The sequence below is a fragment of the Mustela nivalis genome (assembly GCF_964662115.1).
Source record: "Mustela nivalis genome assembly, chromosome: 4".
NCBI lineage: Eukaryota > Metazoa > Chordata > Mammalia > Carnivora > Mustelidae > Mustela > Mustela nivalis.
In genome coordinates, this window is record NC_139023.1 from 96,071,136 (window position 1) to 96,084,207 (window position 13,072).

At 33.2% G+C, this 13,072-nt stretch overlaps 1 protein-coding gene across 4 annotated transcripts in view; it reads right to left on the reverse strand.

Annotated features, from left to right (window-relative positions):
- Positions 1–592: 592 nt before the first annotated feature.
- AP1AR (adaptor related protein complex 1 associated regulatory protein) overlaps positions 593–13,072 on the reverse strand; it is a 41,810-nt gene continuing 29,330 nt past the window's right edge. For 2 of the 4 annotated variants that reach the window (XM_082727999.1, XM_082727998.1), the window contains exons 4-10: positions 12,660–12,685; positions 9,229–9,325; positions 7,973–8,071; positions 5,946–6,004; positions 5,222–5,295; positions 4,061–4,186; positions 593–2,497 (exon numbers count right to left, since the gene is read on the reverse strand). In XM_082727999.1, coding sequence (XP_082584125.1) covers positions 2,232–2,497; positions 4,061–4,186; positions 5,222–5,295; positions 5,946–6,004; positions 7,973–8,071; positions 9,229–9,325; positions 12,660–12,685 — 747 coding nt within the window. In that variant the 3' untranslated portion in view covers positions 593–2,231. The remainder of the gene's footprint in view (positions 2,498–4,060; positions 4,187–5,221; positions 5,296–5,945; positions 6,005–7,972; positions 8,072–9,228; positions 9,326–12,659; positions 12,686–13,072) is intronic. The other 2 variants (XM_082728001.1, XM_082728000.1) reach the window with 1 other exon arrangement.

Consider the following 13,072-nt stretch of genomic DNA (forward strand, 5'->3'; position numbering starts at 1 on the left):
TCCCCGTGACCTTTTCATTCTCAGAACATACCAAACGTTCTCCTACACCTCAGGAGTTTTATAAACATGCTTTTGATATACAGGCTTTTTACTTGGCTGGTTCCTGCTCAACAGTTAGGTCTCAGCTCAAATATCATCTCAGAGAAGACTTTCTTGAACTACCAAAGCAGTCACTTGGTCCCCAGCTATCCTGCATCCTATCATTTCATATATTTTCTAACTGTGATCTGTTGTTTTCTTATTTACATGTTTCCTTGTTATTGTCTTGTCTCTCTCATCAGAATGTAGGCAAGAGCTTGGGCACTGTAAGTCTTTTTATACTACTCTGTCCCCAACAAGCTATCAGACTCAATAGATTCTCAAATATCTGCTGAATAAAAAAACATTATTTCCAGTCTTTTTTGTAAATACATAAAACAAGAAAATTAATGTTTTCTAAGCAGTTAAAACACAAACATTTTCAAATTTAGTTCAATCCTGCTTTCCTAACTCACTCCTTTTTGTCTTCACAGCAGATTTAATAAAGTAATTATACCTAAGGAGACATAATTATGGTTATGTTTTTAGACTAAAACTAGTAATGATCAAATAATTTATTATTTTTAAATGTAAAAATGTGTTTATTCACAATCCTTGAGAAGTTACCATTCCTTCAAAAAATTTTTTATGAACAAAATGCCAAGAAAAATTACAATAGTAGCTTATGCCAAACCAAAAATATACATCTGATGTATACAAACTTTAAAAAGCATAACACAGGCAATGTGAATATAGATTACCTTTAAAATATTTCCAGTGACAAAGCTACAACTTAAATTATGTTAAGATAGTCATAAATAATAGCATTACCTAATATATATACATATTTAAAGCATCAAATTTATTTCTATGAGATAAAAAGAAGATGAAACTATAGATGTCATTGCCTAGCAGTTCAAATATTGAAAGGGCCACATGATTTTTTTTTTTTAAGTACAGCAAGAACTTTAAGTTACTATTTATATCTGGACCTTCCTATATTTTTGAGAACATGCACTGTCATCGCTGCAAGAAAAAAAGAAAAAAAAAAACACCAAGGAAAAATCGGAAAAGAGTTTGCTTACTAAAATCATATTCAATCCTCAGCAAAATTAAGACAAGCAATTAGGGAGTGCTTTATAGCCTTGGCCTTTCAAAGTGAGACACACGCTTTAGGGAAAAGAAGAGTTCACTATATATCACAAATGCAGTTATTTATACTGATATGCTTAGTTCCATCCCATTAAAGTACCTTGTATTACAAGGCAAAGGAAAGCTTAATAAAATCAACGAATCCTTTCACCCCAGAAAGGATTTTATTTCGAAATACCCGTATTACCTTTTTAGGTTTTCCTTTCTTATAAATCATGCACAGAGAATATGTTCTGTGTAAAATCTTTCTTAAGACCATTCATTGGAAATATAGAATTTAAAAAAATGACACCTCAAAATTTAATATATCAATTAACTTAAAGTCAATATTTATTTATAGTGGCAGCATGTAAAAGGAAGTGAAGACCTAAATATATGTATTTTCTTAAATATTACTTTTGAATACTAACTTCAAGTGTCTGAACTCTGAAAGCCTATTTGAACATCTCATATCCTTTGTTCAGGCTGAATCAACATTATTATACTACGAAATGCAGTTAAGTGTAGAAAAAAACTGATATTTCAGCATTTCTTTAGGGTCATCAACTTAATTGTGCTTACTATTAGATAATAAAATTTAAATAAGTCACAGGAATAAATAATGATGGAAAAGGGAACACTTATAAATCTGTTCTGGCAGTCCCTCCTCATGCTCCCTTCACATCTGCTGAGAATTAACACAAAATGCCTTAATATTTTCATAGTTAACTACTAAAATAGGCTTAAGAAAGCATTCAAAGTAAAACTAATAAAACTATTTTAAAAAGTGAAAATCTACAAATAGTAAACACGAAAGCTATAAAGAAGAGTTAAAATAAATTTAACTGATAACATGACAGAACCATCACACTGTTTTTGAAAAGCAGAAGGCAGATGATGAAATTGCACTTAATTCTGAAGCAACTCAGATATAGCCTATCATTCCTATTCCTTTGTAATAAGCATTTACAACATGTTTTCTTATCTCCCTCTTACAAAAAGGCTCAGCACAACCACTGATACATTCTAGTTGGTTTTTAACATTTGGTCACAACTGATAAACAGGGTCATACAATTTTACCCTATCGTTTCTGTTGATCTGCATCAGACTGCTTTATGCCAGAATCAGACAGTTCTAATACAGGATTTACAAATCCGGAATACTCGGAATTGCCATTATCATCCATTTCAGCACTAACAAAGTCATTCTCCCACTCCAGGCCATTGGAATCATCAGAGGCTGATGTAGGATTACTTCCAGTCTTCTTGCTGCTATACTTAAGTGCTGCTCGGAGAATGTCTTCCTCTGTTCTGGAACGTTCTCTCATAGGAAGCATGCGATTCATTCCTATTATTTGGAAGGAGTTATTAGAAATCTCAGTGAACATTTTAAAGGCTATATTAAAAGACATTACGGTTTAATAATGTAGTTTTTGTTTAATAATCAGACTTGATTTGTAAATTTACTTAAAGAGTCAGTCCTATGGAGGCCTTATGTTATGGGAAGGTTTCTGGTGGGTTCTGTCTTCTACATAGTCTAGTTTAATAACTGTGTTAATGACTTTAATAATAACCTTGAAAGTCATGTTATCTACAAATTTAATTAGCATACGGATAGTCTGGATGACAGAATCAGGAATTAAAAGATCTGAAAGGCTTTAGATCAAACTGAACAAGATGCTACAATAAAAATATATTTTATTAAAGTCTGCTGATTGGGATCCAGATAGGAAATAACGTAAGTACAGGATTGTGGTGACACTGGCTGAGAAGAAGACTTAATTAAGTTAATGCAATCTTTGGTAAAGTTATTCAAGCTTCCTGTATCTGTTTCTTTATGATAAAAAAAAATGGGTCAATTAGAGGACTAAGGTATTCCATCCCAAAATTCTATGAAATATTTCATGCTTACTATTCTTCTTAAAGTCCTACATTCTGTAATTGGTTCTTCATTTTCATGGATTACATAGTTCTTTAAGTGAAAATGAAAATTTGAGCCTTATTCAGTGAAATGGCCTTAAAAAAAAAAAATCCACATTTGAGGGGCGCCTAGGTGGCTCAGTGGGTTAAGCCTCTGCCTTCGGCTCCTGTCATGATCTCAGGGTCCTGGGATCAAGCCCCCAATCGGGCTCTCTGCTCAGCAGGGAGCCTGCTTCTCCCTCTCTCTCTGCCTGAGTCTCTGCCTACTTGTGATCTCTCACTCTCTCTCTGTGTCAAATAAATAAATAAAATCTTAAAAAAAAAAATCCACATTAGAGGCCTTGCTATCTGTCACACCTGTACTGGTGTTTTATATAAGTTTCATTTCATCCTCACAACATTCATATGTTTATTTGTCCAATATTTACTAACTGCTTATTATGTGCCAGGCATTTTTAGACCCTGGGTATACAACGGTGAATAATTATCCTTTAAAGTAAGCTTATTATTCCCTTTTTATGATGAACAAACTGCAGCTTAAAGAGAGTAAGAAATCTACCTAAAATACTACAGCTAGGAAAACATACCAGCTAAAATTAAAACCTATGTTCATGTTAAAGCTATTGTACTACACAAAAAACTCCTAACAAATGGCCAAATTTATAATGAACCAAAAGATAAAATTTTGGCTTTAGGTTGACCACAAGGGGGCAGTAATTCTTCTTACTGAGTAATCTAAAATGGGTGGATTACAGAAACATTAAAGTGAAAAATTAACATTATTTTTAAAAGCTCAAGAAACACTAAGCATTACACTATTTTCTAAACTATTTATCAAAAAATGATAATCATTAATAAGGTAAGAGATCAAGAAATTTTTATATCGATTTTTAAGGCCCTGCACTCCCTTCAATATAAAGTAAAATACCAAGTAGACTTCCTTAGGTTAACATGGATTAAAATTTAAGGTAAAACTGTGAATATAAAATACCTTCTTCATCTTCCCACTCTAGATCGAGGGATGTGCTATCATCATTTCCACTTGATTTAGTTTTGGTCATTAAATCACAACTGCTTTCTGTATTTGGTGTCAGAACTGTGGCATCTGATGAGAGTCCTAGGATATACACCAAATATAATGTGGTCATTATACTATACCACAAATGTGGTCGTTTGTACTCTTTTATCACAATCATTTATTATGTAATATTATCTATAATATTATTATAATGATATAATTTATAATATGTAATATATACCAAGTATATATTAATATATAATAATATATATTATTATTATTCCTTTTAATATCTTAAGAAACAATTATTAAAATCATCACACTGGTAAGTTTTTGTTAGGAACAACATAGCGCTTTTTTCCCTTTTTTTTTTTTTCTTTTTTTTTTTTTTGCCATAGGCACGATAAACATGCAAATTTAAATGAATTATAAACTTTTCCAATACAATGAACTCTAGGTAACAGTCAATTACAAAGAGGAACAAAAAGTAAATGAAAAAAATAAAAATGAAAGAAATCTGTTTTCAAAATGAAACACTACTATGCTTCCATTACTGGAAGTACAGTAGTTCTGACTTTTGAAACTTAGAGAAAAACACTCGATCTTACAACTCAATTTGTAGTAAGTAAAATAAGTACACTTTTGTACTACTTATCCCCACCTTCCCTTTTTCTGGGAGGCAGAGAGATAAATCCTCTGGGGGGTACCACAGTAGAAATGGAAAAATGAGTATTTGACTCTCCATCAAGATCTATAGTAATAGCCTGAGATTTTTCTTTGCTCCAACTCCATTTTAAAAAGGAAAGATAGGGGGTGATTGGGTGGCTTGGTCGGTTGAGCATCCAATTCTTGATCTCAGCTCAGGTCTTGATCTTGGGGTCACAAATTTAGGCCCCCTGTTGTGCTCCATGCTGGGCGTGGAGCCTACTTAAAAAAATAAATAAAATAAAAAATAAAAAGGAAAATTGTATAATTGTATAATTAAATTGTATAATTAAGGACTAGTTAACTGACCTATCCGGAAAATACAAATTTAGAGGGCAGAAAGTTCTATCGAAACAGAGCCAAGATCTCCAATTATCTGTTTATAGTGGCATGAAGTTAAAAAGTATGCATATATTTTAAAAGACTTACTACTACTTCGAAAAACTTCATACTGTGACTTTATATTTCTCAAACAAGATTCAAAGTCATCTTCTGGTCCTGAACTGTAAGTAAAATAAAAGAAATATATTCGTAATAGATGCAACATAATGCATGCTTAAGTTAATTTATGGCATTTTAGTCTGAAGGTCTATCCCACACAAATTTATAATTACTATACAATTAGAGTAACCTAATGAAAATGGGTCTTGATTTTCTTAATGCTAACAGTAAATTGAAAATGATAAGATTTTGGTTAACACTGAAATCAATGTTTAGTAATAAGCCCATCTTCATAATTTATAATAATGAATCATGAACAAGGTTCTTTTAATGAGTGGAAAATATGACTCTGGAATGTGTCTTCTAAAAAACGATCACATATAAACTTTACTGTAAGAGAGATGTGCTTAGGAAAACACAAGCAAGGCAAGAGATAAGCAATTTATCCAAAAGCATTCAGAGTATTACTGCATCATTTTCTACATAGAAGATACGACCACTCTTAAAAATGCAATGAAATCAATTCAATTAAATAATGATCACTTTCCAATGTAAAGAAAGCAAATGTTCTCAGTATTCTTACAAGATAGTGTCTATGTTTTTTAGGGAACACACAAACATAATATGTATACAAACACCCAGAGCTGAACTGTACTCTTTTTGGAAATTACATTTTCTACCGCAAAGGGAAGTAGTATGTTTCACTATTTACCTCTGATATTCTCCATTGTTTGAAGGATGGTATCGCTGCACAACTCTCTGCCTTTCTTGCTTTGGAAACATAATGCAATGCAAAATCACTCTCTGTTGCAAAATTATACTTTAAAAAATCATTCATGCAACACCAAAAGATATTTTTTCTAGTTCCTAAAAAAAACTTTAAAAGTTATTCTACTTAAGTCTTTTTCCTTAAATGTATCATTGTTCATTTCTATATCCTCTTATTTATGGTTGCAATTTCTCCCGATCTTTCAGTGTATGATTGTTAAGGGTCAGAATATTCATAATGTTATTAAAAACTAACTTTTAAACAGATATATTGGTGTATTGAACATTCTTCTTACCCCTAAGAACTTCTAATAATCGGAAGAACAAATGGTAAGAAAAAAAACAAAACAGTAGATGAAGTTCTATTTTGGCTGAAATTAAGTAGCAAAAGAACTAAAGATCTATAAGAACTGGCTAAGCTGACTCAGAAATAATAAAAACGAAGGATTTAGAAGACCTGTCAGATAGTTAAGGCTCTGACAGTTATTAGCTATGTGCCCATGGCACGTAATTTACTTTCTGTTTTTTTCATCTGTAAATTATAGATGGCTATAATACTGCCCAAACTCACAAAGCTATTGTGAAAATCAGATGAACTTTCATATATCTGTGTATCTTTTCTGTGCCAGTGGATATTGCACAGAGTGCTATATGTTCCTGCATTAGTATTTAGTCAGGGAAGAAAAAACTCAGAGAATTTGGGAAAAACTCAGAGGACCCAAATAGATTCTGCATATGGAATGCTTTTGTCTTTAAAAGGTGAGCAGTAGAGAATTTATTATAGTAAAAAGTGTTATACAAATTATAACCAGAAAAATATTTTTATTTCTTAGTAGAAGGGAGTTAATTTTTAAACTTTTCCACTAGTTAGAACTTACTAACCCCCTCCCCCCCACTCTCCCATATAATCTAATTAGTCTGCTGAAACAGATTAATCAAAATGACAGGGGAGCAGGTGGAGAATGAGAGGGAGAAAAACGGCGCAGGTGACATATAAACTCATAGCTGTATGACACGATTTTTCAGTTTCTCTAAGCTACAATAATTATAATGTGACATGATCTTTGTACTACTTCAGTTAATGTTACAGTAGAGAGTTCACATAAGCAAGATATGGAGGAAGATACTAAGTAGAATAACTGGCTCAACACTGTTGTACTTGAATGCTGGCTCTACCACTTATTAACTAGGATTTTATTAAGCAAGTTATCTAACATCTCTGTCCTTTGGCTTCCCCATCTATAAAATGAGGATTGAAAATGTTACCTGCTAGGATTGTTGCGAGTATTAAACAAAGTAAAACATGTAAACTAACTAAAACAGTAATACCGTAAGTGCCTGTTATTAATAATGGTCTGGCATTATAGTAATGCCATATTAGCATGTAGCATGGTGAGATATAATAAATCTTTTGCTTTCTCTGATAATATGCCAAAGATTTCTCAAGACTCAAAGCCAAATCTCCCAAAGACACAAGAATAAAGACAAGAAATATACAATATTTGAAAAAGAGGCAAGTTGCCCAGCTTACCAGATTCAAAGAAGTATAAGAAATTGCAGTAGTTCAAGGAATTGTTTAAAAAAATACTCACAAAAATAAACTAAAAAATGCTGCAGAAATTATGTTTAAAGAGTAGTTTTACAATGTTTCCACCTAAGAGTATATTTATTTTTCCAAAAGTATACTGGATTTTGAAAAAGTACATTTCATCTTTGGGATAAACAAGAATTAGCTTCTGCTAATTTAAAGCGAAACAACATTCAGTATCAAGCACATTCTTTGATGTTATTTCTAGTTTTTAAATACAAGCCAATTTGTCTTTAAAATTCCTAAGAGTATATACATAAATACATTCGTTGTTCAACAAGAAGCCCTTGATTCTTGGATGGGGAAAGAATCTCAACTAGGATTTGTCAGAGAAAATCAGGAGAAAAGCAGCCCTAATATATGTTGGGGTCTTTTCCCCTCACCTCCAAGAGCTTTCGCTGCTTTGCTGCCCTGGCTGCTTCACGCTGTGCAGCGTATAAAGCTTCTTCTTCTAGTCTTAACTTCTCTTCTTGTAAGGCTAACTGTACATGAACAAAACAGTAAGGATTAACAAAAATCAGAACCTGTCTAACTGCTCTAAAAATAAAATGTTTGTTTGTAAAATTAAAAATAAATTATTAAAAAAATAAATGATCTCTACAAAGCATAATAGAATCAAAATTTTTGTGATTTCTCATTTCAATTTCTCCTTTTATAAAATAATTCCAATGATATCAAACATATTATCAAACTCTTTAGAAGCTGAATTATGAAGTAGTAGCATATAATTTGCAGAAATACAAAACTGTCTTCCTTTAGAATATGCAGTGATCTTCATTCTCAACAATTGTTCCAATGCCTATCACCCTGACTAGTTTAATGGTTTTGGCTTCCGTAAGTCTAAGGTCTTTAAACTAAGGCCAATCATATCACCATTTATCAAAGTGAAGTAAGCTTTCACGAAGTTCATGTCTCATTGATGTACATGTGTTCTGAATTTTATTTCTATCCAGTTAATCAAAAGTTACTTTCAAATTTAAGTTCTTGCCATTCATAATAGCATACTAACTGCTTTAGTGATAATCCATTGCATGTCATATCAAACTTAAAAAAATTTCAACAATTTTTCTCTTTAGCCTAATATTAGCATCTATTGCATAGCTTAAATGAATGCTGCTGAAATCACTAGTTAATACTTAAAAGATTATTCTTAAATATAAAATAGAATATGACTAATTCCATTTAGTGAATAGCAAAACTATAATTACAGACCATTCCTATAAACACATTAAAGTAAGTATAACATTTATGATTATAGTTTATGGTTCCCTTACTAAGAATAAACAAGTCAAGACAAACAAAAAGACTTAAAAAATATTTACTGTTAAACAGACTTTTTAAACATAAGAATACATGTATCTCGTCAGAGTCTCTATTTGTGAATTAAGAAGTTAGTTTTTAAAAGAACATATTATCTTCATTTTTGGCAGCATATGATTTCTGATAAATTAAACTGAAATAAAACAAACTATAATATACTAAAATTTTTTTAAATTTTAAATAATCTTTGTCTGTATAATATCTAAATATAGATCCAGTGACTGTTCATAAGGACCATATTAATTAATGAAAACTTTCTCCATAACATAGAGAGGCCTTATGATAACATATACTTAAGCAACATAAAAATACTATTTACCTCTTTTTGAATTTTCATATCAAGATCTTTCTGTTTTTCAGCAATAGAATCATAATGCCTCTCTCTTAGGTTGACAATTTCTTCCTCAGTAAGAGGCCTACAGAAAAAAAAAATGAGGAAGAAAAAAGACAGAAAAGAAAAAAACATTTTTGGTGAGAACAAGTCCAAATAAAACACTGATCAACCAGAAAAATACTAAAATTGTATTGTCAAAAAAGTATTAAAGCAACTTGATGCTATAACTTTAATGGTTAAGAGTAAAAAGGTATACATTTTAACATTTGCTATAATTTGGTATATACATTGAACATGATGATATATCATCAGAGTATTTTTCAGTACTATAACCACTTTTAAGAAATGCAGACTACATTTATCACTTTGGCTCTGCTTCAGCCATCTGACCATATCCCAAAATGTTCATCATAAAGTATAAACTTCAGTACACTATGCTCTGATAGCCCTCTTACCATTCTGGAACTCTTAACTCACATACACACTACCCTCCTCCTGTTTATCCTGCTCAGTTGCTCTGGCTACTCCAGGGCCAGATCCTTCCCTTTTCTCCCTGTCTACTTATCCTAATTACCTTGCCACGCTTCACATACAACCAATGTGGACAACATGGCAAATCTGAAGTACTTTCTTACCAACATACTCACCTTCTTGCAATCCTATCATGATACCTCATTCACCCAGCTTATTTTCTGACCTTGGATCAATTCCATGATTAGCCCCTTCTCCTGAGAGCTGCTAGAGAAAATCTAAATTAGCAATAGCCCTTTTCTTAGACATGGTCAACTCCTTCTCACATCTTAAGCTAACTACTTAAAATCTTCAAGTACTCTAAGTTCCTCATTCAAACTCTTTTCTCTTAGAAGTCAATTCCATCCCATTCTGAGACATGGGGAGCACCAACCAGCAACTCCTTCAACTTCTTTCTCCTCCTCCTCTTACCTAAAGTCAATCTTCATTTCCCCCTCCATCCTCTGAAGAAGTGGCATTGCTTAACTTGTTCAAGGTCATCTGCTACACGTATACTCTTGACTCATTCACCACTGATACCACCCTTCCTCTCCGACTCCACGGAATTCTCTGGGACATTGCTCTAACAATTAGCCCCTCTTTTTCATCTTAACCTACTCTTTTTTTTTTTTTTTTCTGTCTTCACCTCTCTTCCTTTTGAAGGGAAGTGGGAAGAAAGAAAAAAAGGAGAAAAGAAAGGAAAACCTGTATTTATCTTTAGCTACACCCTCTCTCTTTCCCATTTCTGCTAAAACTCATGAAACTGAATGTATACTGCTAGCGCATCTAGCATTTACTGTGTCAAGTTCTCTCCCATGCACTTTACACATATTAACTAATTTTAATCCTCACACCAACACTATCAGGTAGATATAGAGATAATACACATGAGGGAAATGAGATGAAGAAAGATTATGTCCAAGTAAGTCACATAATATGTGACAAACCTCGGATCTGAAACCAAGTAGTCTAGCTCCTTGCTCTTAACTACTATGCTTATCTTACCTTCTCTGTCCTTACCTCCCATTCTCTCATTACTTCATGGCAGTCTAGCTTTGCTTTCCTCCCCAGTAACTCTAGCAAAGGTGGCTTTTATGTTGCCAAATACAGTAGACACTTTTTTTTTTAAGATTATTTATTTATTTATTTATTTATTTGACAGAGATCAGAAGCAGGCAAAGAGATAGGCAGAGAGAGAGAGAGAGGGAAGCAGGCTCCCTACTAGCAGAGAGCCTGATATGGGGCTTGATCCCAGGACCCTGAAGTCACGACCTAAGGCAAAAGCAGAGGCCTAATCCACTGAGCCACCCAGGCACCCTCCAGTAGACACCTTTAAGTCCTCATCTTCTTACTTCAGTTTGATGCAACAGTGATGGCCATTCTCTCCATTCCTTCTGTTGGCCAGTCATCTCTATGACTTCCCTGGGTTTCCTATACTCTCGTACTTCTTTTTGCTTACTTAGTCTTGGTTGTCTTCAGAATCCTCTTTTAGTATTTGCTTATTCAATCCTCAGACTGCTACCCTCCCTCCATGCTCCAGGCACCTCACTTCCTCCTGTTCTCAATCTCAGGTAGGTTAACTTGATAATTATGGTTTTAACCACCAGTATAAGCTAATGTCCCCTACTTCTGTTCCTTTAGCCCTTTCTGCCTATGGATTTTTTTTTTTTTTTTTTTTTTTTAGGTATAACAAATAAAACTTTAAGCATTCAGTTCATTAAGTTTTGACAATTGCATACACTTGTGTAACTGCCACACAAAGCAAGATACAAACATATGCATCCCTCCACAAAGTTCTCTTGTGCCTCTTTTCATTCAACCCACTTTGTTGTTGCAATTTGTTCTGTCTGAAATGCTCTCCTCCACTGGTTAGTTCTCATGAGCTAACATTCCAGGATCAACCTAAGTGTCATCTCCTTAAAAAAGTCTACCTGGGGGACGCCTGGGTGGCTCAGTTGGTTAAGCAGCTGCCTTTGGCTCAGGTCATGATCCCAGCATCCTGGGATCAAGTCCCACATCGGGCTCCTTGCTCAGCAGGGAGCCTGCTTCTCCCTCTGCCTCTGCCTGCCATTCTGTCTGCCTGTGCTTACTCTCTCTCCCTCTCTCTCTCTGATAAATAAATAAAAAAAAAAATCTTAAAAAAAAAAAAAGTCTACCTGGACATACCTCTTCTCACACATTTTGGGCAAATGTTCTCTCCTTTAGGTTTTCCTTGCATATTTTATAACTGCTATTTAATCTCTTTTTCCATCTTATGTTGAAATTAGTCATTTACACGAACTACCTCCCAGACCAGGATATTCTTTCTTCTAATGTAGAGAAGCATCTTTGGCTTTTTAATTCCAGTGCCTAGCGCAGTGCCACATAATTGCCTAATAAATGTATGCTAAACTAAAAAAGGTAAAGAATATGCATTCAAAATATGAAACAGTGTATGAAAATATTCTCTTGATATGAAGAACTCTCCAGTTAAAGACAGATGGTTCTTTTTCAAGTAGCTCATATAATTTCAAAAAAGTCTAAAAAGGTTGCTTAAATAAATTAGAATATCAAGGTTCTAGTTAACCTATTAGTAAAACAAGTTTTAGAATGTCATGAGGAAGGAAAAGGGGATTAATATTTTAAAAATTCAAGGAAATGTATTTACTGATATTAAGTTTTTTTTTTTTAATTAAAAAATACATGACTTAGGTTCAATAGGAAAGTACTAGGTACTTATATACATTAAATTCCTTAATGTTCAAAATAATACTTTGAGATATTATTTGCCTCAAACTTATAGAAGGAGAAAACTAAAGTCCTGAATTGTAAACTATTCAATGCCTCAAAGTGAGCAAATGACAGAGCCTCGATTCTTAGCTTCTCATGGTTCACACAGACATTGTTTAAAAAATAAAAAGCCTTACCTATGACTGCTTCCTGGGCTTTCCCCCTGTGCAAAAATTAAACAAAGAAATTTCACTTGCTGAATTTTAAGTAAGGTAAGTCAACAAAATTTTTACTTAATCAAAATATTTCCTATTTATTTTTATTACAGTAAATAAATTCTATTATTAAAACTATCTTTAAAAGCTTTAATATTTTACTATTTCTTAAGAGCAAAATTTAATATCTAGCTAAATTATATAACAATTAATTGGGGGGCGCCTGGGTGGCTCAGTGGGTTAGAGCTTCTGCCTTTGGCTCAGGTCATGATCTCAGGGTCCTAGGATCGAGCCCCACATTGGGCTTTCTACTCAGCAGGGAGCCTGCTTCCTCCTGTCTCTCTACCTGCCTCTCTGCCTACTTGTGATCTCTTTCTCTCTCTCTGTCAAATAAA